General features: G+C 42.4%; 1 protein-coding gene across 1 annotated transcript; it reads right to left on the bottom strand.

The window, feature by feature from the left end:
- On the bottom strand, nt 1–27,996 carry LOC145029978 (uncharacterized). Its single transcript, XM_078978423.1, has 2 exons — nt 27,693–27,996; nt 1–581 (listed from the first exon to the last, which is right to left on the bottom strand). Exons 1-2 carry the CDS (start codon nt 27,994–27,996, stop codon nt 1–3), a joined length of 885 nt encoding a protein of 294 aa, XP_078834549.1.

Below are 27,996 nucleotides of genomic sequence, written 5' to 3'. Positions count from 1 at the left end.
TCAATCTAAAGCTTCAAATGCATGCTTATGGACCATATGAGCTTCATCCCAAATTATCAATGAGGTTTTTCTCAATAACCTAGCAATGTCACTATCTCGATTTATTCCACAAACATAATCCTCTATTAGTTCAAATGGAATTATAAATCGTGAGTGTGTTATTCTACCGCCGGGAAATAATAATGAAGCTATCCCACTTGAACCAACATTTAAAACAATATGACCATCTTTTCTAATAGCTGCAGATATTGCCTTCCATAATTTTTTTTTACCAGTTTCACCATAACCATAAACAAAGAAGACACCTCCTTTATTTTGTATAACTGCAGTCATGATATCAAGGAAAATGTGACACTGCTCATTTGTCAATGCAAGAAACATATGATCAAACTCAGTCTTCATAACAGGAATGTCATAATCTAGCTCATCGGTGATAAGCCGATTGTTTGAAGAAGAAACATAATCAACATTCGGGATACGCGTGTTTTTATAATTTTTTAGACACGAGTTTTTCTGAAGTAAAACTTGTTCTATATCAAACAAAGTTAAGTTCTTAAGTTGATCTTCATTGAGTGATAAGTCTGGAGGACAAAGAGCAAATTAATTAGAAATATTATTAACAATATTTATTTATAATTAAAATATTAATTAATGTATGTTTATAAATAAATATTGACTATTTAAATAAATAATAATAATAAAAACTTTAATACTTGGAGACTTGAATCTCTGTCGTTGGTTATAAAGAATTCCATCTGCCAAATATTCCAATGTGTTTTCCCAAACAACCTCCGGTTTAGACATACTGTTACACATCAACAATGTAGCAAATAAGAATCGTAGGTAAAAACCAGATCCATAATGACTTGCATCGATGTAGCACCTGGTTCCTAGTACGTAAAAATTTATCTAAGTAATTGTCATTTTAGCATTGGACTCGGCGAGTTGTAGGTCCGACTCGCCGAGTAGGGACGCGGTCCGGGGGCATGCTTAAGTTGGCGACTCGGCGAGTCCATATCCTGGGTTTGCCCCCTATTTAAGCAAGTTTGTGCGACCCAAGCTCGCCCCCACTCACCCTTAGAGCCCTATATCTCGTCCAAGCTTTGTTTCCTTGTGAGTTTGAAGCATTTAGTGTGTCCTCTTGAAGTTTTGGAGTGGAAAGAAGAGTAGATCAAGAAAAAGAAGAGGAGGTCAAGCATCTTTGAGCTATCTCAGTGTGTTCCCTAAGGTATAACTCGTTTTCCCCTTGTTTTCATGCTTATTGTCCCTTATAGCTCCATTAAATCCCTTCTTGAACCATTTCCAAGCTTGGGTAGGTTTGAGGGTTCGTAATAAGCTGATTAACCTTTAGATCTAGGCATGGTTGAGCTCCAGGAGCTCAGATCTACTGTCTTTTTGGAACCATATTACATGAAATCCCTAGATCTACCCTCTTGATGCATTTTGGACCCTAAAACCCTCATGGTTGTCTATTTACACGTAAAGTTGGAAACTTTACATGTAAATTAAGCCCCAGGATCATGAATCTATGTATGGCATGAGCTGGATTCGAGCAAAATTGACCATATAGTAATTGCATGGTAACGACTCGGCGAGTCGTTCATCTGACTCGGCGAGTCGAGATGCGAGTCCCCGAGTTTTCCCCCTTTTCATTATAGCGAGTAGTGTAGTGAGTCCGAGGTGGACTCGGTGAGTTGGAAGCCGAACTCATTCATGAAGGAACTCGGCGAGTCAATGCCCTGACTCGGCGAGTTCAAGACAATCTTCTTAGATCAAGAACAGACTCGACGAGTTGTTCATACAACTCGGCGAGTCACAGCGTAGAGTGTTCTTCGGATGAAGGCGAACTCGGCGAGTTGTTCATACAACTCGGCGAGTAGGATGCAGGAATATTAAGACTTGGGTATAGAGAAAGGGACTCGGCGAGTCTGGTCAACTGGCAGTTGACTATGACTTAACTCATGACTTGTTAAGGGTAAATGGGCAATTTACCCTGAGGGCGGTTAGCAGTATTTGACTAAGTGTTTGGTGGGAATTACAGCCAGAGGATTTCCGGAGTAGCAGCAGCAGCAGACAGACTATTCCCACACAGATCAGCAGCTACTACGAGGTGGGTTACCTTCCAGTAGTGCTGGGCTACTACCTGATATGTTATATGATAGCATGATATGTTATATGTGATAGTAGTAGAGTTCAGTTGTTAGGACCGAAGGGTAGTCAGACACCCCAAATATGTCTGACAGTATGTGATTATATGTTTGCAAGCTGGCTTGTTATGTTATATGCGGTAGAGGTAGTAGGGGGGGACCAATTCCCGAGTTCGGTTGCTAGGACCGAAGGGTAGTTCAGGCACGCTAGATATGTCTGATAATATGTTATGTTATGATATATGTGATAGTAGCAATAGGGGTGAAATAGTCCCCGAGGTTCAATCGTCAGGACCGAAGGGTAGTCAGCACCCTGGAACGGCTTGACATGGGTAGTCAGCACCCCAGAATGGCTTGACACGGGTAGGTCGGCACCCCAGAATGGTCGTACCGGGTAGGTCGGGCACCCCATAAATGCCTAGAAATATGTATGAGATGTGATTGTATGGTATGCGGTATGATGGGGTAACTCACTAAGCTTCGTGCTTACAGCTTTCAGTTTTGGTTTCAGGTACCTCTTCTTCGAAGGGGAAGGAGCTAGCGCGGTAGCGGCCCATCACACACATGTTTCGTATTCCGCATCATGAGATCTTCCTGGGGATTTGTACTCTGACATTATTATGTTTTATGAAATTTTTTCCAGACATGTGGTATCTTTATAAAATGTTATGATAAGTAAACGTTTTAATTTGAATGTTTTGCTAAGTATATGTTTTCAAAAATGAAATTTTTGGGGCGTTACAAGTTGCATCAGAGCCCTGGTTTGAGGGATTCGGACACACCTTCGGGGGTGTTTGAACTCAAATCGAGGGATCAAAAGAAAATGTTTTCTAAAAGTCTAAGTAAAGGGTTTTAAGAAAGAACAAAGTGTGTGATGTGCGCGACCGGCCGAGCTCAAGTAAGTATTCCCCAATGTACCCATACAAGTTTATTTATGTTTATCAGTTTCTGTAGAACAGCATGCTAGAATAGGACTAAGGATCTAGGAGTGATGCCTTATGTGCCTGCTTTATGCGCTTCAGTATATGAAAGAGTTGCATGCTAGAGTTGAGTAGACAGCAGTAGGGTAGTCTCTTTAGGTTATTCCTGATAGTACAAGTTTAACATTGTATGCTAGTTCAGTTCTCTCTACGAGGATAGAGTTTCTTGAGATTGTTTTCCTTATGTCCAAATGTTGTTTGCTTTGTGCAATGTAGGCTTTGAAGTGATGGGAGTTAACTGTTAGGTGAATACGTTAAAGTCACATGTGATCAGGGTTGAATAATCTCAGAGTGTTGGATTTGACTCTATTGCGTAGCTCTTGTTTGAGTCCTAACCGTTGTAGAGATGAGTCCCTTACTCGAAGGATTATCCGAGCCTCATCACATGTGATTGTATTCAGGTAATAGTTAATTGGCATCACCAAGAGGCCTTCAGCAGCTGAGGACTAGGTTGGGTGGAGTCAGAGGTTTCCTAGGGTAAGCCTAGGATAAAGAGTAGCAGTGATCAGCGGTAGTGGAAGGGACCTCGTTGAGTCGAGGCGGTCTTTGGGGAAGGTATGGATAGATGTGGAAGGTAGTATGGGCCCGTACTACTGAAAGCAGAGGATCCGTACCCGAACCGAGGAAGGCTAAGATAAGACCAGGGAACTTGTAGTGGGTGGGATCCCTCCAGGGGTATCAGTATCGCTAATAGTTGTTATTTCTTTGTATTTCATAATGGTGGTACTACGCCCGAGGCCAACAGTTGGCAGTACAGGAGAGGGATCGGGTTCGGGATCAGGTTCCGAGCCAGTAGATGAGAGGTTGCGTGAGTTCATCACGTCTGAGATCACCAGAGGTATCCTTGAGTCAACCCCCATTATCTTCGGGTCGATCAAGGAGGGGATATTGGAGATGATGGAGGATCGCCTCCGGGCATTCAGGAGTGACATGGCATCTGGCCAGTCGGGATCTCGCACGCTGTCGTTCAAGGACTTTTGGGGCGGCGATGCGCTGGATTTTCATTGGGGCGAAGGACCCCATAACTGCCAGGCGATGGATTGCCGACATTGAGTCTGCATAGATGATTAGCTTCTGCCCTGAGGGGTCGAAGGTGAGGTTTGCGGCAGGGTGTTTGCGTAATCGAGCTAGGGATTGGTGGGAGTCTGTGAGCGACTCGTTGGGAGCCTCAACTGTCGAGGATATGTCATGGTCGGAATTTGCGACCAGGTTCAGGGCGGAGTTCGCGCCGGCTGTCGAGATTCAGTAGCTGGCCAGAGAGTTTTTGGACATGAGACAGACGACGAAAACTATGGCGGAGATCACCACTAAGTTCCGGGAGAGGGCATTGTTAGTGCCCCAGTATGCGGGTGATGAGGACATGAGGAGGACCCGCTACCATGACATGCTCCGAGCTGATATTCGAGAGCATGTCAGTTTTTCAGCTTGCCCTACCTTGGACTCTATGATTTCCAGGGCAAGGGAGAGAGAAATAGATCTGGAGCACGTCCGCAAGAGGAAGACTGAGGAGGGACAGATAGGAGGGTCTTCGGGGAAGAAGCCCAAGGGATCGGATGGTAGGCTGAAAGGCCAGTCAGGACCGAGCCGCTGTAGGAAATGCGGCAGGCCTCATGAGGGGGCATGTAGATTGGCATCGTCAGGCTGCTATAAGTGCGGCAAGGCGGGGCACTTCAGCAGGGATTGTACCGCCCCTGCACCTGTGATTCAGACATCGGAGTTGCTGTGTTTCCACTGCAACTAGAGGGGCCATGATGTGTGTAAAACCAACTAATTTTAATCCTACTAACTTAGACACAAAATAAACACACGAAAGGCATTGTACCTATCGATTAGTAATATAGTTCAAGCAAGTAGGGTATCGAACACAGGGACTGGTAAACGATTAAAATAAATGCTAATATTATCTAAATAAAACAAATAACAAAAACGGGGTTTTCTCTAGTTTTACAAGACTAGAAACTTAATTAGAATAACCAACACACAAATTAACTAACTAACAACTAAAACAATTAATTACCAACTAAATTCAATAGTAAAGAGGACTTCTGTTTAGGTACGACTCATTTGTTCCCATGGATGATTTTAATGTATCAGATTAATTCTTCATTGGCTACCGATTAAGATAATTAGGTTCATGTTCGCTATTCCTAATTCTTAGAAAACAAATTAACTCAAGCAATGGCCAGTTGTCTAAATTAACAGGTTTCCTAGATTATTGATTCGGGTTAAGTAAGACTTGTAGTGGTTAACTAAATTGGCCCTTCAATTAACCTCTTATCGATGTTCATCCAACAAGCTTACACATTAACTTACCTATCTTCTAGTTAATTCTAGTTTCACGTTCGTTATTCCTAGACATACAACTATGTGGTCACAATAAATCATATGAAATTAATAACTAAGAGATGTTCATACAAATCAATTACTGATTTATTAATAGAAGAATAGTTATTGTCAACACATAAGGCTCTTTAACAAGCTTAACAAAACATAATTACCAATCAAAATTAATCCTACTAAAATAATCAATCCATGTTCACAAAATTGTCTACCCTAATAGAAGAATAAGTTTTTAGCTCATGATTGCAGTAAACATAAACTCAAAAACAAAATCAAAGTATGTAAACATGATTCAAATCCAAAAGTTACTAAGAATAAACCAAAATTGTCTTGATTCTCTTCACAATTGAATGTAGGGTTGATTCTTCAGTTCCTCACGACCTAGCAGCACTTCCAATCGTTTCTCAGCCTCCTTGGGTTTCTCTCCATGCTATGATATCGATCTGAAAGTCCCTTTATATAGATTTTCACAAAACAGAGGCTACTCGGCGAGTACAGTGACCTACTCGGCGATTCCGTCACTTAAAACCCGTGTACGGCAAGTCAGCGCGTTCAGAATCGCGAAAGTTCGATACAACTCGCCGAGTAATCGACCGTACTCGCCGAGTACGTTTTGAATCAGCATTTTCTCAAAACACAAAAGTCGTCCGAAATTGTGTCTACTTTTCAGAACATTTTGAATCTCGTCAATCGGAGTTACGGTTCATGAGATATGGCAAAAACACTGACGAGGGGTCAAGCTGTCCAGTAACATCCTTCTTTCTTCAAAATCCAAGATCCAAGCTTCCAATAGCTAGTTCCACTTCATTTTCCTTTCGAACATGTCTTTGTTGCTGAAAATGAAATATTTAATCTAATTAAGCACCTTTTGTTCATTAAATGAGACAAAATCAACATAAAGTATTAAGATCATGCATGAATTTTATAACTAAATATGCCCATATCAGGCCACAAGAAGGCCAATTGCCCCCAGTTGACATCACCAGCATCGGTTAAGGCTCCAGCTCCAGCTACCCTATGGATTATAGATGGCTGACAGGGAAAGGTAGAGGCTCCAGTGGTGAGGAGCCGGGCGTTTCAGCTGACTGCAGAAGAGGCACGCGCCGCACCCGATGTGGTGACGGGTTTGATTCTTTCCCTCTACTCTATTTTATGATGTTATGTTATTGATATGTGCTCTGTGTATATGCATTAGGATCGTTCCATGTGAACAGTATTCCGGTTCGGGTGTTATTCGACTCGGGTGCCACCCGGTCATTTGTTTCCCTTGCGCTTAGCAAGAGGTTTACTGAGTCGTCGGGCATGTTGGATTGCCCTTTAGAGGTAGAGATTGTCGATGATCGATCGGTGCGAGCATCAGTAGTGTTCAGGGATTGTGTTTTGAGGTTATTTGAGGAGCGTTATCTGGTGGATTTGGTTCCCATACCGTTGCGGTGGAACAAGGTGATTATAGGCATGGATTGGTTGAGCCCTAATGGGGCGGTGATAGATTGCGCACAACAGCTAGTGCGGGTCAGGACCCCAAGTGGAGGAGAGTTGGTGATCCACGGCGAGAGGCCACAACATGGACCTATAGTATGTTTAGCAGCGAGAGCTAGGTGCTACCTTCAGCAGGGATGCGCGGGGTATGTCGTGTACGTTATGGATACCCGAGAGTCGGGTAAGGCGACAGTGAGCGAGGTTCCAGTGGTGCGAGACTACACTGATGTGTTCCTAGAGGAGCTTCCTGGAATACCTCCAAAGCATTAGGTAGAGTTCAGGATCAACCTAGTTCCTGGTGCGGCTCCGATAGCCAAGGTACCCTATCGGTTGGCTCCTCCTGAGATGCAGGAGTTGTCTACACAACTGCAGGAGCTGCTAGACAAGGGATTTATTCGCCTGAGCAGTTCACCCTGGGGAGCCCCGATCCTGTTTGTGAAGAAGAAGGATGGGTCGCACCGGATGTGTATAGATTACCGGGAGATGAATAAGGTGACGGTGAAGAACCGTTACCCACTCCCGAGGATTGATGACCTCTTTGATCAGTTACGGGGAGCATCTTGGTTATCTAAGATCGATTTGCGTTCAGGCTATCATCAGATGAGGGTTAGAGAGGAGGATATAAAGAAGACCGCGTTTCGGACGCGTTATGGCCATTATGAGTTTGTGGTGATGCCGTTTGGGCTCACCAATGCTCCTGCCGTGTTCATGGACCTCATGAATCGCGTGTGTAGACCGATGTTGGATCGATCTGTGATAGTTTTCATTGATGACATCTTAGTTTATTTCAAGACTCAGAAGGAGCATGATGAGCATCTAAGGGAGGTTTTGGAGATCCTGAGGAGGGAGAGCTTGTATGCCAAGTTCTCCAAATGTGAGTTTTGGTTGCGTGAGGTGCAGTTTCTTGGGCACCTCGTCAACCATAACGGGATTTCAGTAGAACCGACTAAGGTGGAGGTCGTGATGAGATGGGAGGTTCCGAAGTCTCCATCTGAGATTCGGAGTTTCCTAGGATTAGAAGGCTACTATCCGAGGTTCATTCAGGATTTCTCGAAGATAGCCATACCCCTGACACGGTTGACTAGGAAAGCCGTGGTCTTTCGATGGGGGCCTGAGCAACAAGCAGCGTTCGAGACTCTGAGGTAGAGATTGTGCGAGGCGCCGATCTTAGCCCTGCCCGAGGGCATGGAGGATTTTGTGGTATATTGCGATGCGTCGATCTCAGGCTTAGGCGCAGTGTTGATGCAGAGGGGGCATGTCATTTCTTATGCCTTGAGGCAGCTGAAGCCTCACGAGGCGAACTACCCGACACACGATTTGGAGTTGGGGGCGGTGGTCTTCACCCTCAAGATATGGCGGCATTACCTTTACGGGATTCGTTGTGCCATTTACACGGACGACAAGAGTTTGAGGTACCTCATGGATCAGCCGAATCTGAACATGAGGCAGTGTCGGTGGTTGGACGTGGTAAAGGATTATGATTGCGAGATCCTTTACCACCTGGGGAAGGACAATGTGGTGGCCGATGCGCTTAGCCGCAAGGCGGCGCCGATCAGGGATGTTTGCATGAGGATGACCGTGGTGACTCCTCTGTTGGAGCAGATTCGAGAGGCCCAACAGGAGGCTATGAAGGAGGAGCATCGGAAGAGTGAGCGAATAGTGGTTCAAGTCACCTCTTTTCGATTATGATATCCGGGGGTTATTGACACTACACCGTATGGTGTGGGTGATGTATCATGGAGGCGTACGCCAGATCTTGATGGAGGAGGTGCATAAATCTCGACTCTCTATTCACCCAGGGGCGACAAAGATGTATCGGGATCTTCACCTGGACTATTGGTGGCCCTGCATGAAGCGGGATGTGGCATGGTACGTCGAGCGGTGCTTGACCTGCAGGAAGGTTAAGGCCGAACATCAGAGACCGCATGGAAAGATGCAGTCGTTGGACATCCCGTTGTGGAAATGGGAAGATATCACGATGGATTTTATCATGAAGCTTCCCAGGACCGCGCGTGGAGTAGATTCGATTTGGGTCATCGTAGATCGATTGACCAAGAGTGCTCATTTTATTCCGATTCAGGAGAGCATTCCGACCGAGAGATTGGTCGACATCTATATTAGGAAGATTGTGGCGCGGCACGGGGTGCCAGTATTGGTTATCTCGGAAAAGAATGTGTTGGATAAGGTGTCTAAGTCCATAACTTATTTGGTATATACTTGACCCGACCCGGCGTGGTCCATTTGGGTTTCATCTCATCCAAACTATTTATGGATAATTTTATGAGAGTTATACACATATGTTTATTAATATATTATAAGTTATAATATATTAATATGAGATTATGTTATTTAATTAGTTTTAGTCTTAAATTAATTATGAATTAATTTAGAGATTAAAAGGAAGACTAATTAGATTATGGGCTATTGGTTTTATATAGTGTGGGCTAATGCTCTTTTGTTAATGGGCTAGGCTTATATGGAAGTCCATGGATGATCCATGGAGCTTTTAACCCATGGATCCTTGGAAAGGAAAGGTCATGGGTTATTAGGGTTTCACCCTAACCATGCACACTATATAAGCATGCTTATGGAGCATGAAATGGGGCCTAAGTGTAACTAGTAAACTAGTGTGTGTGTGCTTGTGTGTGGCCGAAAATACAAGTGTGTACTCTCTCTCAAAGTTTTCCAAGAGTTTGTGGTGTTTTGTGATTCCATTTGAGGCATTCACACTATTGGTGCTTGGCCCTCAAACTCCTCAAGAACCAAACTCATCAACAAAGGTATGTAATCTCTTCTAACTCTTTTATGTTTAAAAGTACCCCATGTCATGTTAGATAGGTTATGAACCTTGGAAAATTATTATTTTGCATGTATTTAGACAAACATAGATCCAAGGTTTATTAGGGTTGCATGCACACTTAGGAAGTGTTAGATTGCTCAAAACCCAACAGTGGTATCAGAGCCTAGGCTTGCTTGTTTGAATACTTGATGCAAATTGCTGAAAATCGAAGATTTATGCTGTCTACACAGCTGACTCGCCGATTCCATGAAGGGACTCGATGAGTCCAAGGCAAAACTCATCCAACTCGGCGAGTTGGTTCATGCACTCGACGAGTTGGACCCCCAGACAACATATCTTCGAGTTTTGGTGCTGGAATTGGTCTAGAATCATTACCTTAAATTGTTTTGGACTCATAAAACCTGTTTTTGATGTGGTAACGATGATGGTGGACCAATTTCAAAGTTATAATCAAAATTCCATGATTTTATGTGTTCATATAATTCTTAAAATTTTGATGATCATGTTCATGTTCTTATGAATTTAGAAGATGATAGGAATTATTTGCTGAATTGTTTAGAATTAATTCTTGATCATTTATGTGTTTTAATGGAGTCCATAATTTTTCCTCAAGTTATGGATATCCAAAGGTCACTTTTATTTAAAACACACTTAAAACACATAAGTTACATGAAAATGAAGAGTCTTCATTTTTATGAACCTTTAATTCATAAGTTATGAAATGAAAAGTTTTGGATGGTTACAAAAGATGAAGAGTCTTGTCCTTAAGTTATGGAGGTTCAAGAGTTACTTCATTAATAAATATATAAATAAAGTGTAACCTTAATTAATTCCATAAGTTATAAAATAAAGAAAAGTAATTCTTTTATTAGTTTAAAGGCTTCCATAACTTGTCCTCAAGTTATGGAACTTGAAGAGTTTTTGGATTAAAACTACTTTAAACACATAAATCATGGAATTAATTAGTTTTGAATAGTTTCAAAACTTGCCCTCAAGTTTTGGAATTTGGAAAAGTTTCACACACTTTAATAAACTTTAATTCCAACACTTAGAATTTTAAAAGTTAAAATTCAACACTTATACTATTTATAACATTAATGGTTAATTATATATATATATATATATATATATATATATATATATATATATATATATATATATGTATAAGAACAAGTCGTTTTACCGTTAGTAGGCCTCATTCACGAAGCCGGTCTATAAGGTGGGTATAAGGTTGTTGCCTATAAAATGGCGACTTAATGGGTGTATACTCTCACCCACCGATTGCTTGATCGGTGGAGGGTCGTTAGCCGAACGGGTAGGACAATGACTTTAAATTCTCATTAAAAGTATAATGAATATTATAAAGTAACTAAATATTTTTTATTTAATTCCCAATCTTAGTTACTTTAGGAAAAATGTGAATTTGGTGCTAGCCCATGGAATTCACACTTTGTACCTTACCAAGTCGTTGGTGGAGCGTGTGTGGGTAACCGGCACACTAACTTGGACTAGTAAGGATCACGAAGGGTGACTTAATGTTTGTCATAGATCAATGGAGCGTGTGTGGTTAACCGGCACATTGATTAGGTGATAATATTAAGGGTACCAAGTGAATTGGTATGGTTATTCACACCTTGTTTTGTGATCCTCGGCATCCCAATCACAAAATTTGAGAGGGCACACTCGAGATTGAAACATGCCATTGAAAAGTTCAATGAATCTCAAAAGATATAGGAATTTCAAATCCAATTAAAACCTAATAAATTATTTCGTTTTTCATGGTGGAAATTGGTGAATCGTCATTTGCCTACCTTCAAATATTTTACAGCTTGGATTACGGCATCCCTCTTCCAAATTATAAAATATTGTGTTGGGTCCTAGCCTTAATATTTCATATTGGGTGTTATATTAAGGACTTTGAATCAACTAACTTGATTTTCTCCCATTATAGATGTCTGGTTCAGACATCTATGATCTTCCCAAATCTCTTGAAGATGGTGTTCCCCAACATCATGCTTCACTTCCTCTACCTCCTCCAATTATTCTCCCTTACCCACAAGTTCTTGAAAAGTTTAAAGTCACTCAATCCCTATTGGCAGGCATAGTCTATGTGTGCTCACATCTTGGAGATAAAGTCACATATTGAAAAGCCGGGAGAGTTGGGTGTCAAAGTCTCGTGAAAGTTGGATGTTCAATCACTTTCTTAGTAACATATGAGTCTCTTTGGGACTACTATGAGACAGACTATGACATGACCCTTAATGGTCGTATCTATTTTCTTGGTGTTGTGGAATCAGCAATGATTTGGAACACCAGTAAAGCAAATTTGATTAAAAGAACAACTTCCCAAGTCTTAAATGGATATTGACAATGGTAGCATTGGATATCTAGAAAAGAATTTCTCTTCCCAATGGAAAGGGATCGGCCATAGTCAACTCAGTTGACCAAATGGTAAATAGAAAGGCTAAGTCTGAGATACTCTCATGTGCCATTACCAAAGGGTCTATATGTTTTATTGCCAAAGAGAGGGACACTGATTGCGAAGATGCCATATTTACATAATGTGAATGGGTCACATGTTGATGTTTTTAAGAATCAAAAGAAAAGATAGGAAACTTAAAGAAGTATATGCCGATTCTGATTGCGAAGATGGGTTTCAATCACATGGTTCGATGATCAGAATTTTGAGCTGTTGCTTGAGAGTTATCATATATAACTTAGGAATAGATAACAACAAGGTTTTCATGTGGATTGTAAGGATAAGTTTTTCCGAAAAGTTTTAAAATAAAAGAAAAAAAAGGGGTTTTAATTTTATTTATTTTAAAAATATCCTTACAATGGCATCTGTGGAAAATTGTTGCTTATATGTTTCCAGTAATAGCAATATTGGAAAGTGGATTTGATTCTTTCATTTGTGGTAGTGTCTGAATTTACCAAATGAAGAAAGTTTTTCATCACCCAAGTTTCACCTGGACAGAAACTTGGAATCATACAAGTTGTATTGTATGATGAATGAGAATTTACATCTTTGAAAATTAAGACTAATTCTTTGATCACATGTATATGTGAGTCAATTGAAGGACTAAGGAATTAGGTACACTGGGTGTGCGCTGGTCAAGGTCCACCACAAAGATTGATTTGTCATGATTTACTAAAGATTAGTGAATATGATTATACTTATAAGGTTAAGTATAATTCTGTAACATTGGAAAGGTTACAATGTATGACAAAACAAATGAGAAGAATCAAATTAGGCAGAAAGATAAAAGTTTCTCAAATCTGAAAGGATGGGAGAGTACTTTAGTATCGTATTTCATGATCATCTTAATGATTATGAAACCATATCACAAATTCATACTCTAAGGACGTCTTAGTGCATTGTTATGGCTAAGAAGAGAGGTCGTGAATTGTTGGATTGGTTAAAATCAAGAAGATGAGTCATACTTCGTTCCAAAACAATTCTTAGAGTCATACTCCAAGATTGTAACCTTGAGTGACATAAAGAAATATTTATTAACACTAGTCAAATGTAAGAGTAAAATGTTTTCTACTCTTGTACATTTGAGATTGGTAAGTTGTGATGCCTTGGATGAGACAAAGACCAACTAAGACCAATTGTGTGAAGTGTTAGTCTTGATAAGAATCCGCACTATCCCTTGAATATTTGTTTTGTCAAGGAATGGTTCTTGACTGGGGAAACTTATATGTCAAGGGGACAGTGGGAGCTTTAAAGATCCTGAAAGATTTCAAGATTTAATCAAGAGTAAAACCTGTAATTTATCACTAGCAGACGACTTAAGGTTTGCAACCTATCGTGTTGACATAATTCTTATTTCTGTACCTACTTCAAATAAGTTGAATTTGCATGTGAGTTATCAGAGTTCAACTTGGAAGCATTGGTGGGCCTTGTGCTACCAAGGTGACAAGAAACTAAGATTGAACAAGTTTAATCCATGTAAGGCTGAATTTATCACTAACCTTATCTTGTGATTATGGTTTTGACAAATTCACATGGATAGGAACTCATACACTATAAAATCTAAGTGTCATAAGGTTTCTCTCCGATTCATGAAAATGATGGTGAGGAAACGCTTTCACTAAGTAGATTTTATGTAGATATCAATTGTGTTATTTGCATTTTCAAAAGTCGTTAGTGGAGCGCGTGTGGTTAACCGGCACACTAACATGGACTTGTGAGAAATGGAAAATGCCTAAGCAATTGAGACTATGATTACGGCATCCCATTTCATAGTTCTTGAAATTGCTTAGACACACAGGTGAGCTATCTACGGAAGGGTGTATGAATCTAAATTTCAGAAGTCCAACAGATTTCTGGAAATATGTTAGAGCTAGTGGGAGCATAAGTGTTATGCTGATAATCATCATGTTTGTCGGAGCATGATTATTACGTTTAGAGTTGCAAGTTAGCAATGTTAATTATAGAAAACAAAGTTTCAATTCGTGAAGTTGCAGGGGTTGAAAAGTTGTTTTGCTATAATTAAGGGAGAGGAAATTATACTTCATTTCAATTTCTAAAGCTTAGATTGAGATTTTAATCATCTTTAGTCAAGGAAAGCTTAGATTGAGATTTTAATCATCTTTAGTCAAGGACATATATATGAATTTTATGTCTGAATGGTTCGACTTAAGGAAATTCTATATATATTGCGTTTTCAAAATTCAATTATGATTACGACATCCCTCTTCATAGTTAAATTTCGAAAACATGACAAATAAAAAATATTGTAGCAAAAGACTGGTCTAGTATCATGTCTTTATGTAAAACATCATGAATCGTGTCCCATATGCTTCGGATATAGGATCGATTGCATGTGCTATAATATTCATCTTTTCTAAATTTTCCAAATGTTTAAGGCATTGAGAAGGGAAAAGTCTAGAACTGGATATGACTAAAGTGATTAAGCAATTGTCGAGGACAATCTGAGGTTCGCCAAAGATTGGTTGCTCAGGGAAAAGTTAGAAGTATGATGTAAGTTGTCGGAAAGGACCGTATTGACATGTTCTGAAAAGAAGTAACTCTTGTTCGGAAGTGATAGTCAAAATGGGACTATGGAAATGTCTCCATAGGAAAGTTATTCAATCTGTGTAACATTAGAAAAACCTTAATGCAAGAAGGATGTTCAAAGCAATGTACTTTAAATATGAGACTTCCGTTCCATAGAAGTTGACCTCCTTTGGAATACTCTGTAATGACTGGTGACAAGGTTCTAGTGACTTTGTGAATAATCATTACAAGAGGAACATTGCATAAAAGTTTAAAATCTAACAGATTTTTGGTAAATGACAGTAATCGGGGATTCTCACATTTACAATAAGGATCTGGGTTTGTAAAATGAGTATCATTGGAATCATGTTCAATTGATCTACATCACAAAGTAAAGATCATAGACAAGCATAGTGTGCATACTTGAAGTATGGCATAACTATTGTTTAGAAAAACAAAGTGTACATGCTAGGAGCACGGGACGACTGTTGTTTTTATTCAAGTCTTAAGTTGATTGTTTGAAACATTATACAATGAATAATGTGTAATCAATATGGTGATAAATAAAAGGTGGTTCTATTTATATTCAAAAGGGTTCTGAGACCATATTTGATTCGATTATTATTGTGTTTCACTTTGCATGTTTTGACTTCCAAAATACTTAGGTTATTCTTTCCAAATGACTAAGTTATTTAAACACTCCACAGTCGTTCATATGTTGGAAGTAGGTATGAATCAAGACTCTCATGAATCGGGTTTGTAGATGGCTAAATGGGTTTAGTCATAGAAATGGTTGCTACAACATTCATGAGTGCTCATAAGTTATGAGTATTGGAATAAACCCACGCTCACTTGTATCACTTCATGGAATTTATCTCGAGTGATCGTGAGACGGTAATATCATATAAATCTTCAAACCTAGAGATATGAGTTGTTACCTATGAGTTGGTTGTGCATTGATTGCACGTAAACGCATCAGTAACTTGATGTTATAAAACGTGCCTTTGTGTACAATTCAACAAGTAGTAGAACAAGTATATGAGTCGAAGTTTATCTGTTCCTTCTAGAAATAGAAGCGATATCTGGGCCCCTCGATGATTTTGTTGTGACCTATGTACCGGCCGGTCAGAACTAAATTGATGTGTTCGATTAAGTTCTTTGTCAAACAAATCGAAAATCGGGAAACAAACTGTTGGGTAATAAGTACGGCGTTGTTCCATGTATTTGTCCGGCTGATATCATGAGGATAGAGGATTATATGATCACTTATCTAAAATGGCGCTTCATAGTTCAACAGAGTCTTCATAGTTCAACGGAGTTTTCGAGAGCTACGATTGCTGGTTGGTTCCTGAAGTAACATACACAAATATAGTTATTAGACTTATCCAAGTGGGAGCCTGTTGGATAAGGTGTCTAAGTCCATAACTTATTTGGTATATACTTGACCCGACCCGGCATGGTCCATTTAGGTTGCATCTCATCCAAACTATTTATGGATAATTTTATGAGAGTTATACACATATGTTTATTAATATATTATAAGTTATAATATATTAATATGAGATTATGTTATTTAATTAGTTTTAGTCTTAAATTAATTATGAATTAATTTAGAGATTAAAAGGAAGACTAATTAGATTATGGGCTATTGGTTTTATACAGTGTGAGCTAATGCTCTTTTGTTAATGGGCTAGGCTTGTATGGAAGTCCATGGATGATCCATGGAGCTTTTAACCCATGGATCCTTGGAAAGGAAAGGTCATGGGTTATTTGGGTTTCACCCTAACCATGCACACTATATAAGCATGCTTATGGAGCATGAAATGGGGCCTAAGTGTAACTAGTAAACTAGTGTGTGTGTGCTTGTGTGTGGCCGAAAATACAAGTGTGTATTCTCTTTTAAAGTTTTCCAAGAGTTTGTGGTGTTTTGTGATTCCATTTGAGGCATTCACACTATTGGTGCTTGGCCCTCAAACTCCTCAAGAACCAAACTCATCAACAAAGGTATGTAATCTCTTCTAACTCTTTTATGTTTAAAAGTACCCCATGTCATGTTAGATAGGTTATGAACCTTGGAAAATTATTATTTTGCATGTATTTAGACAAACATAGATCCAAGGTTTATTAGGGTTGCATGCACACTTAGGAAGTGTTAGATTGTTCAAAACCCAACAGGATGTGCGTTTTACTTCCAGGTTTTGGAAGAGGTTTCATGACGAGTTGGGTACTCGTTTTCATTTTAGCACCGCCTTTCACCCGCAGACAGATGGTCAGAGCGAGCGGACCATCCAGACTCTGGAGGATATGTTGCGGGCGTGCGTGCTAGACTTTGGTGGTAGCTGGGATACTTATCTTCCCTTGGCTGAGTTCTCGTACAACAACAGCTACCACGCGAGTATCAACCGCCCTCCATTCGAGATGTTGTACGGACGAAGGTGCAGGACCCCGATATGCTGGGGAGAGGTTGGTCAGAGAGTTATGGGGAGCAACGAAGTGGTGCTCAAGACTACCGAGAGGATTCAGCAGGTTCAGAGCAGGCTGCAGACTGCGCAGAGTCGGCAGAAAAGTTACGCCGACAAGCGTCGATCAGACCTAGAGTTCCAGGTGGGGGATATGGATCTCCTGAAGGTGTTTCCTTGGAAAGGCGTCATTCGATTCAGGAAGCGGGGCATGTTGGGCCCGAGATTCATTGGTCCGTTCAGGGTTGTAGCCCGGGTGGGAAAGGTGGCATATAGGCTGGATCTGCCAGCCGAGCTCAGCTAGATCCACAGCACCTTCCATGTCTCCCAGCTGTGGAAGTGTCTCATGGATGATTCAGCGGTGGTACCATTAGAGGATATACAGGTTGATGACAGCCTGAATTACATTGAGCGGCCAGTTGGAATCCTCGACCGGAAGTCGAAGGATCTGAGGAACAAGAGGGTGGAGTTAGTGAAGGTGCAGTGGCAGCACCGAAAGGTGTCCGAGTGGACTTGGGAGCCAGTAGAAGAAATGATGGAGCATTACCCCGAGCTGTTTCAGGATCGAGCAGCAGACTTCGAGGATGAAGTCTAAAATAAGTGGGGGAGATTTGTAGCACCTGGTTCCTGGTACGTAAAAATTTATCTAAGTAATTGTCATTTTAGCCTTGGACTCGACAAGTTGTAGGTCCGACTCGCCGAGTAGGGACGCGGTCCGGGGGCACGCTTAAGTTGGCGACTTGGCGAGTCCATATCCTAGACTCAACGAGTCATCGCTATTTGACGAAACCCTAATTCCAAGGGTTTGCCCCCTATTTAAGCAAGCTTGTGCGACCTAAGCTTGCCCCCATTCACCCTCAGAGCACTATATCTCATCCAAGCTTTGTTTCCTTGTGAGTTTGAAGCATTTGGTGTGTCCTCTTGAAGTTTTGGTGTGGGAAGAAGAGTAGATCAAGAAAAAGAAGAGGAGGTCAAGCATCTTTGAGCTATCGCAGTGTGTTCCCTAAGGTATAACTCGTTTTCCCCCTTGTTTTCATGCTTATGGTCCCTTATAGCTCCATTAAAGTCCTTATTGAACCATTTCCAAGCTTGGGTAGGTTTGAGGGTTCGTAATAAGCGGATTAGCCTTTAGATCTAGGAATGGTTGAGCTCCAGGAGCTCAGATCTACTGTCTTTTTGGAACCATATTACATGAAAGCCCTAGATCTACCCTTTTGATTCATTTTGGACCCTAAAACCCTCATGGTTGTCTATTTACACGTAAAGTTGGAAACTTTACGTGTAAATCAAGCCCCAGGATCACGGATCTATGTATGGCATGAGCTGGATTCGAGCAGAATCGACCATATAGTAATTTCATTGTAACGACTCGACGAGTCGTTCATCGGACTCGGCGAGTCTAGATGCGAGTCCTCGAGTTTTCCCCCTTTTCGTTGTAACATCCCAAAATCTCAAGTATTGTTAAATTGCATTATGGGGTGTTTTAAAGGGGAGACTCGGCGAGTTGGAGCCAGACTCGCCGAGTAGGGTCGCAGACTTGGTCGCGGGTTCGCGACTGGACTCGACGAGTCCAGATATGGACTCGGCGAGTCGATGCTGTTCACCGGAAAACCCTAGCCGTTCAGTTTTGGGTCGTATATAAGGGATCTTATGCCGTCATTGCTCGTCTTTTGGTCGATTGAGAAGAACCCTAAGCGGCTGTGGCATCTAGAGCAAGCTTGAAGGCCATTGGTGACCTTGAAGGAATTGTTGTGCAAGGAGGAGAAGGGTTATGGCTAAAGGAACTGCAAGGGATTCGAGTTCTGAAGTTTGGGGACACAGAAGGTACATCATTCAGGTAATAGCTCGGATTACATTCTTCTGTGATTGATGTGTATATGGATTTAGGGTTTATGGAACCCATTTGATGAGTAGATGGATTATTACCTTGTTACCCAAACGAATATAACCCTGTATTAGGACCCTTAGAGGTCCAGAAGGTCGCATGTTTGTGTATTCGGAAAAATACGTAACTCAGAAAGCAGTTTGATCGACTGCATGGCATGGACTCACCGAGTCCGATGAGCAGACTCGGCGAGTAGCTTGAAGAATAGCTGGGACTCGCCTAGTTGTTCTTCAGACTCGGCGAGTGGTGTCGGGGTGGCGCCGCGATTCTTCCACGAGGAACTCATCGAGTCAAGAGAGATACTCGACGAGTAGAAAGGGAACATCCAGGAATTTGTGAGGACGACTAGACTCGCCGAGTCGCCAGGGCACTCGCCGAGTCCAGTCGAGATGACTGTTGACCAGAGTTGACCTGTGTGACTTCTTAGGGTCAGTTAACGTGGAAGATAAAAGTATTAATAAGAAATATATTGTTATAGGGAGCTTGTAGCTCGGCGGATCAGGTGCAAGTGATTTCAGGAGTTGCTAACTTCCAGCATCCACGATGTGAGTCTTCTCACTATACTGTACCCGGAAGGGTTTGATTGTGTGACCGGAAGGTCGAATATGTTATGTGTTATGTATATATGCTATAAATGGAAAGTTAGTTGCTACGCGTGATATGCATGTTTATATGGGCTGGAAGGCAAAGTGTTATGTGACAGAAAGGTCAGGTATGATATATGATATATGTGCTTTATGTGTTAGAGTAAATGTATTATGTGCCGTATATGTTTTTGGGCCGGAAGGCAATATGTTATGGGCCGGAAGGCAATATGTTATGGGCCGGAAGGCAATATGTTATGGGCCGGAAGGCAATGTACTAAGGGCCGGAAGGCAACACGTTATGGGCCGGAAGGCGATTATCTCATGGGCCGGAAGGCATTGTGCAGCGGACCGGAAGGTCAGGGCCTGGAAAGGCGTATGTGCGTATGGTGTATATTGGGGAACTCACTAAGTTTCGTGCTTACAGTGTTTTATGTATGTTGTTTCAGGTTCTTTCAGTAACGCGGGATGGCATCGGCTCGATTGTACACACCAAAGAAAGAGTTGTATACTGGAGGATCCTGGTTTTCTACTAAGTGAAAATGGAACCATGTTTTTGTAATTCAAACGTGTATGAGATTTTAAACAAGTGATTTAATATTAATTTAATTAATTAAATGAAAATTTTGCCTTAAAAATCACGGTGTTACAAATTGGTATCAGAGCCTTGGTTTGAGGGATTCGGATGCGCCTTCGGGTAAATCTGGACTCAAACTGAGGAAATAAGAAAAAGTTTTCAAATAAATAGTTTTCTAAAAGTGGATAAGAGTTCAAAGAGAAAGCAAGAAAGAGCAGTGTGTACAATCAGCCAGAGCCAAACGGTGATTTCCCAAAATACCCTTACTTTTGTGTTATGAAATATCTATTATGCACTTTATGAGATATTATTGCATGCTAGAGACAGGCTAGGTATTTCATATCTTAGGACTAGAGTGGCCTGATTTGTGATGCCTTAGCCTAGGGTTTGTTGTTATATGTGCGTTATGCTTTTGTGTATGTGATGAGCGAGAATATCCAGTTCGGACGCACGAGGGGTAGAGCTACAGGGTTCAGTGGTACTTCCGAGGATGAGCCGAGAAGGTGGAGCTATCACAGATAGGGAGTCCTATGTAATCTTCGATGCTCGAATGCTGCTTGCTTTGTGCTTTGTGGAATTCTCGATGATGGGAGTCAGCTACTAAGTGAGTATGACGATATTCAGGAGGTAGATGGCTGGCATCATTAGGAGCTCTTCAGCAGCTGATAGCAAAGAAGTGGGAGGACGGCAGAAGGGGCTAGGGAGTAAACCTAGCCAGATGAGTGCGCTGGTAGAGTTGAGGATTTCGCTGGGGAGCGAGCATGCATGATGAGATGGGTGAAAGAGCAGGTCGATCAGCTACTTAGGAACTCTGGGATGGTCCGTGTGGAAAGTATGGGTAGATGTGGCAGGTAGTATGGGCCCGTACTACTGAAAGCAGAGGACCCATACTTGATACAGGGAGCATTCTGAAGGTCCTAAGGAACGGGATGAGGAGTGATGTTATGGTTCGAGTACCATACATCGGAGCAGATTGCGGAGTGATGTTATGGTCCGGGTACCATACATCGGAACAGATTGAGGAGTGATGCTATGGTTCGGGTACCATACATCGGAACAGATTGAGGGTAGATGCTGTGGTTCGAGTACCATTCATCGGAGTGGAGTGCGGAGTGATGTTATGGTCAGAGTACCATACATCAGAACAGATTGAGGATAGATGCTGTGGTTCGAGTACCATACATCGGAGCGGAGTGCGGAGTGATGTTATGGTCAGGGTACCATACATCGGAACAGCTTGAGGATAGATGTTATGGTTCGAGTATCATACATCGGAACAGATTGAGGAGTGATGTTATGGTTCGGGTACCATACACCGGAACAGATTGAGAAGGGACGTCATGGGATGAGTACCAGGGTTCATAGCGGATGATGCTTGTGACTATCTTGCTATCGGGTCATGATCGATGAGGTAGAGATCAGATGCTATGGGTTTTAGGCCTGTAGACCATGGTTGAGTATGGGGAGGCGTTCCCCGAGAGGAAAGGCGAGTGCCCATCGGAGTATTTTGGTAAGAAGTTAAAAACAGAGAAAAATTTCGGTTGAGTCAAACAATCAGGCGATAAGGGGGAGGCCATCTTCTAGGTGGGTGGTGCCATTTATGTTCGTGAGCACGACACGAGAGGTCTGATGTTTCAGTTTTGGATTTGGGAGTACACCCTGCAGGTAGTTATCGATAATGATTTCCCTCAGAGTATCAGGTAGCAAGTGTGCCACGAGGCAGTGACTTATCGAGAGCAGACAGTCAGTTTGGGACTGAGGTAGTCGAGAACCACACCACACCTAATTGGGAATAGTAGGTTGTGTTATTATGGTAGCAGCGGGGAGTTCAGTCGAGCTTTGCAGTGCAGAGAGTTTTCGTCTATGTTGGGAGTGGGTCCTTGTCCTTGGGATAATTCCGGTGTTGGCACATTGGTTGATGAGTCGAGGTGAGAGGAACGATGATTTGGCGGTGCAGTATATGAGCCAGGGATGTTATTGAACAGTTTAGATGCTTAGTGCTAGATTGGCATGGGATTTGGATCGATTAGAGGCGGTTGTGATGAGAAGTTCTTGGAGAGTTAATCATAGGTTCAGAGTATAGAGGGTTGATTGATTTCCTTAAGGGGGAATTACCGAGTGTTGTGTAGCACTTTCCTGGAGCAGGTGCGATTTCACTGGTGAAAAATAGTTGTGGGTTGGGTGTGTGCTAATTGGTGATGGTTCGAACCCTAGTGGGGGAGAACCGGGTGCAGTATGTAGGAAAGCAAGGATTTTCCAAGAGTGGTTATAAGTGAAGTATAGAGATATGCTATAAGAAACCATGACACCAGAGGTGTCGGTGATTGAGGAAGAGGGTCAGAGTGAGTTAATGTGGGAAGTACTCGGGGAGGAGAACAAATGTATCCATGGCAGGTGTCTAGTGTCGTTACAAGTAGATAGAGAATGTTTGGGTCGGTATGCGCATCCTTGTTTGGATTTTGAGCGTCGGAAGAAGGGTTTCGGAGAATTATCAGCAAATTTCGTAGCGTCAGCGTTTTTTTCGTTTTCCCAAATCGAGAAATTAGATGCACCGAAATTGTAAGGTGGGAAAGGTAGATCTAATTACGGGGTTCAGAGGAAATGTATTATTGTGTCTACGTGATGTTTGGGGCAGGAGATCAGTGGTTGTGGCAGTATTCTGGGCTATTCGGGTATGATATCTCTATTTCGGAGTTACTCGTGAATCCTGAATTGAATCGACGTGTGGCATATCAAGTATCTGTGGATCTAGTGGGAGCCCTTCGAGTATGGGTATTCAGGGAGATTATTTGAGAGAGTGGATATTCGCAGAGATGGGCAGTTGTTACGTTGTTTGTCACCAGAGTCTGGGGTGGATATTCGAGTCGCAGTACTCACTAATTAGGGGGTGTTGCAATATTGCGTGGAGTCGCAGTACTCACTAGATGGCAAGAGAATTTCGATGTTGGAATGTTTTTTTTCGAGCAGTTTATGGTGTGGAAGAGTTTCGGGTTTGAGTAGTCCTATTATTGAGTTTTGGAGCCTAGATGTTGAGTCGGGGGCAAGACGGGGGTATCCGTCCCTGTCGGGAGATGTGGAAGAAATACGCGACGAATATGCGCAGCAGAACCCAGAGATTGGAGTTGAGACGATCCTCGGTTGGATTGTATTACTCGCACAAGGAAAAGAGAATTTTGTGACTTGCGCGTCACTGGGTCGGGATAGTGGTCACGGGAAGAAAGTTAGTGGAATATTTGGATCACAATATGGGTGACCGTTGGGGGCGCAGCTGTGGAGCCAAAAGCTGATCTGGTACCCAGTCTTGAAGAGGGATATGGGAAAGGAGCTTATCATGATGACATCTGAGGACACTTTAGAGAGAGTAAACGATCCAGACGCTCGAAGACATGCTTCGGGCATGTGCATTAGATTTCTGAGAAAGCCGCGGTACGTATTGATCCTTGGTTGAGTTGTCTCATATCAACAGCCATCATTAGTGCATTAGTATGCCGCCCTTTGAGCTGTTGCATAGGAGGTGGTGTCGGATCCTCATTTGCTGGGGAAAGGTAACGCATGGACCCGAGAGTCTTTGCGAGCAGATCCAGAGCATGTGCGATACATGGAGTAGTGACAAGGTCGTCAAGCGGATTTCCCTAAGTAAGGGAAGAGGAAGGTATGTTGGGGGCTAGTGCAGCATGTGTATACGATTGCAAGCGGAGAACTCGTGAGAGTTGCTCTGAGAGTGAGAATGGGTCTCTCAGTGGTTCCGAAATGGATAAAGTGGGCTTTGGATCGGGGACCCGGTGATTCAGGGTTTCATAACCCTTATGGGTCGAGTGATCGTTGAGATTTAGAGCAAAGTTGCATCTTGGGTAATTCTCGATTGCAGGGAGTGGTGGACAGTACAAAGATCGTGCTTTAGTCGACAGAGCAGATGCAGCAGGTTAATCAGAGGGTAATGATCGTCTAGAGTTGACAGGAAGGTTATGCAGACAGACGCCGTTACGAGCATGTGTTTCAGGTCGGCGAATTCGTACTTCTAACGGTCTCTCCTTGGGAAGGGGTGATTCGGTTCAGGAAGAGGGGCAAGTTGGGGCCCCGATATGTTGGACCTTTTCGTGAGAATGCGAGGGTAGGACGGGTGGCCTACTGTTTGGAGCTGCCAACGGAATTGGGATGGATCCATGACACTTTTTATGTGTCGCAAGTGAAGAAGTGTATAGCAGATGAGTCAGCAGTGGTTCCACTAGAGAACAATTAGGTGGATGCGAGCCTGTGTTACGCCGAGAGGCCAGTGGCCATCAGGGATCGGAAGATCAAGGTTCTGAGGAACAAGGAGGTACCTCTGGTATTGATTCAGTGGCAACCTCGGAAGAGATCGGAAATGTCTAGGGAAGCCGAAACGTGAGATACGGGAGCAACATTCAGAACTATTTTCAGAGTGAGACTTCGAGGGCGAAGTCTGATTCTAGTGGGGGAGAATTGTAACATCCCAAAATCTCAAGTATTGTTAAATTGCATTTTGGGGTGTTTTAAAGGGGAGACTCGGCGAGTTGGAGCCAGACTCGCCGAGTAGGGTCGCAGACTTGGTTGCGGGTTCGCGACTGGACTCGACGAGTCCAGATATGGACTCGGCGAGTCGACGTTGTTCAGCAGAAAACCCTAGCCGTTCAGTTTTGGGTCGTATATAAGGGATCTTATGCCGTCATTGCTCGTCTTTTGGTCGATTGAGAAGAACCCTAAGCGGCTATGGCATCTAGAGCAAGCTTGAAGGCCATTGGTGACCTTGAAGGAATTGTTGTGCAAGGAGGAGAAGGGTTTTGGCTAAAGGAACTGCAAGGGATTCGAGTTCTGAAGTTTGGGGACACAGAAGGTACATCATTCAGGTAATAGCTCGGATTACATTCTTCTGTGATTGATGTGTATATGGATTTAGGGTTAATGGAACCCATTTGATGAGTAGATGGATTATTACCTTGTTACCCAAACGAATATAACCTTGTATTAGGACCCTTAGAGGTCCAGAAGGTCCCATGTTTGTGTATTCGGAAAAATACGTAACTCAGAAAGCAGTTTGATCGACTGCATGGCATGGACTCGCCGAGTCCGATGAGCAGACTCGGCGAGTAGCTTGAAGAATAGCTGGGACTCACCGAGTTGTTCTTCAGACTCTGCGAGTGGAGTCGGGGTGGCCCCGCGATTCTTCCACGAGGAACTCTTCGAGTCAAGAGAGATACTCGACGAGTAGAAAGGGAACATCCAGGAATTTGTGAGGACGACTAGACTCGCCGAGTCGCCAGGGCACTCGCCGAGTCCAGTCGAGATGACTGTTGACCAGAGTTGACCTGTGTGACTTCTTAGGGTCAGTTAACGTGGAAGATAAAAGTATTAATAAGAGATATATTGTTATAGGGATCTTGTAGCTCGGCGGATCAGGTGCAAGTGATTTCAGGAGTTGCTAACTTCCAGCATCCACGATGTGAGTCTTCTCACTATACTATACCCGGAAGGGTTTGATTGTGTGACCGGAAGGTCGAATATGTTATGTGTTATGTATATATGCTATAAATGGAAAGTTAGTTGCTACGCGTGATATGCATGTTTATATGGGCCGGAAGGCAAAGTGTTATGTGACAGAAAGGTCAGGTATGATATATGATATATGTGCTTTATGTGTTAGAGTAAATGTATTATGTGCCGTATATGTTTTTGGGACGGAAGGCAATATGTTATGGGCCGGAAGGCAATATGTTATGGGCCGGAAGGCAATATGTTATGGGCCGGAAGGCAATGTACTAAGGGCCGGAAGGCAACACATTATGGGCCGGAAGGCGATTATCTCATGGGTCGGAAGGCATTGTGCAGCGGACCGGAAGGTCAGGGCCTGGAAAGGCGTATGTGCGTATGGTGTAGATTGGGGAACTCACTAAGCTTCGTGCTTACAGTGTTTTATGTATGTTGTTTCAGGTTCTTTCAGTAACGCGGGATGGCATCGGCTCGATTGTACACACCAAAGAAAGAGTTGTATACTGGAGGATCCTGGTTTTCTACTAAGTGAAAATGGAACTATGTTTTTGTAATTCAAACGTGTATGAGATTTTAAACAAGTGATTTAATATTAATTTAATTAATTAAATGAAAATTTTGCCTTAAAAATCACGGTGTTACATTCGTTATGGCGAGTAGTGTAGTGAGTCTGGGGTGGACTCGGTGAGTTGGAAGCCGAACTCATTCATGAAGGAACTCGGCGAGTCAATGCCCTGACTCGGCGAGTTCAAGACAATCTTCTTAGATCAAGAACAGACTCGACGAGTTGTTCATACAACTCGGCGAGTAGGATGCAGGACTATTAAGACTTGGGTATAGAGAAAGGGACTCAGCGAGTCGGCAAGCCAACTCGGGGAGTCTGGTCAACTGGCAGTTGACTATGACTTAACTCATGACTTGTTAAGGGTAAATGGGCAATTTACCCTGAGGGCGGTTAGCAGTATTTGACTAAGTGTTTGGTGGGAATTACAGCCGGAGGATTTCCGGAGTAGCAGCAGCAGACAAACAGACTATTCCCACACAGATCAGTAGCTACTACGAGGTGGGTTACCTTCCAGTAGCGGTGGGTCTAAGGCCACAATGCTGGCCCACCAGTTGGAGATATATGATAGATGATTGTCTTTGTGATATCATCTAGGTTTGCTACTACCTGATATGTTATATGATAGCATGATATGTTATATGTGATAGTAGTAGAGTTCAGTTGTTAGGACCGAAGGGTAGTCAAACACCCTAGATACGTTTGACAGTATGTGATTATATATTTGCATGCTGGCTTTTTATGTTATATGCGATAGAGGTAGTAGGAGGGGACCAATTCCCGAGTTCGGTTGCTAGGACCGAAGGGTAGTTCAGGCACGCCAGATATGTCTGATAATATGTTATGTTATGATATATGTGATAGTAGCAATAGGGGGTGAAATAGTCCCCGAGGTTCGGTAGTCAGGACCGAAGGGTAGTCAGCACCCTAGAACGGCTTGACATGGGTAGTCAGCACCCCAGAATGGCTTGACACGGGTAGGTCGGCACCCCAAAATGGTCGTACTGGGTAGGTCGGGCACCCCAGAAATGCCTGGCAATTTGTATGATATGTGATTGTATGGTATGCGGTATGATGGGGGAACTCACTAAGCTTCGTGCTTACAGTTTTCAGTTTTGGTTTTAGGTACCTTTTCTTCGAAGGGGAAGGAGGTGGCGCGGTAGCGGCCCATCATACACATGTTTCGTATTCTGCATCATGAGATCTTCCTGGGGATTTGTACTCTGACATTAATATGTTTTATGAAATGTTTTCCAGACATGTGGTATCTTTATAAAATGTTATGATCAGTAAACGTTTTAATTCGAATGTTTTGCTAAGTATATGTTTTCAAAAATGAAATTTTTGGCTCGTATTTTTGGGGCGTTACAATCGATGTATTCCTTGTCATCATCCAAGAGACCAAGAGCATAACAAGCATCTCTAATAGAAGAACATTCTTCACAATTTACTGTGCGAATTTCTTTAAATGATTTCGGACCTTTCAGCTTATTTAACAAAATCCTTAAGAAATAAACTTCTCCTAGATTAGGTGAAACCGAATGAATTCTACCAATGCACTTTCCTACTTCCTGTGGCTTCCAAATCCTATCATCAGGTTTCCAAACAAACTTTGTAGGAAATTCAACATACGTAAGTTTCCGTGCATCAACATTAAGTGCATTACACTCCAT

This window comes from Lactuca saligna, chromosome 2, assembly GCF_052625555.1.
Source record: "Lactuca saligna cultivar CGN05327 chromosome 2, ASM5262555v1, whole genome shotgun sequence".
In the NCBI taxonomy this organism is placed as follows: Eukaryota; Viridiplantae; Streptophyta; class Magnoliopsida; order Asterales; family Asteraceae; genus Lactuca; species Lactuca saligna.
This window is presented reverse-complemented; position numbering and strand designations above follow the sequence as displayed.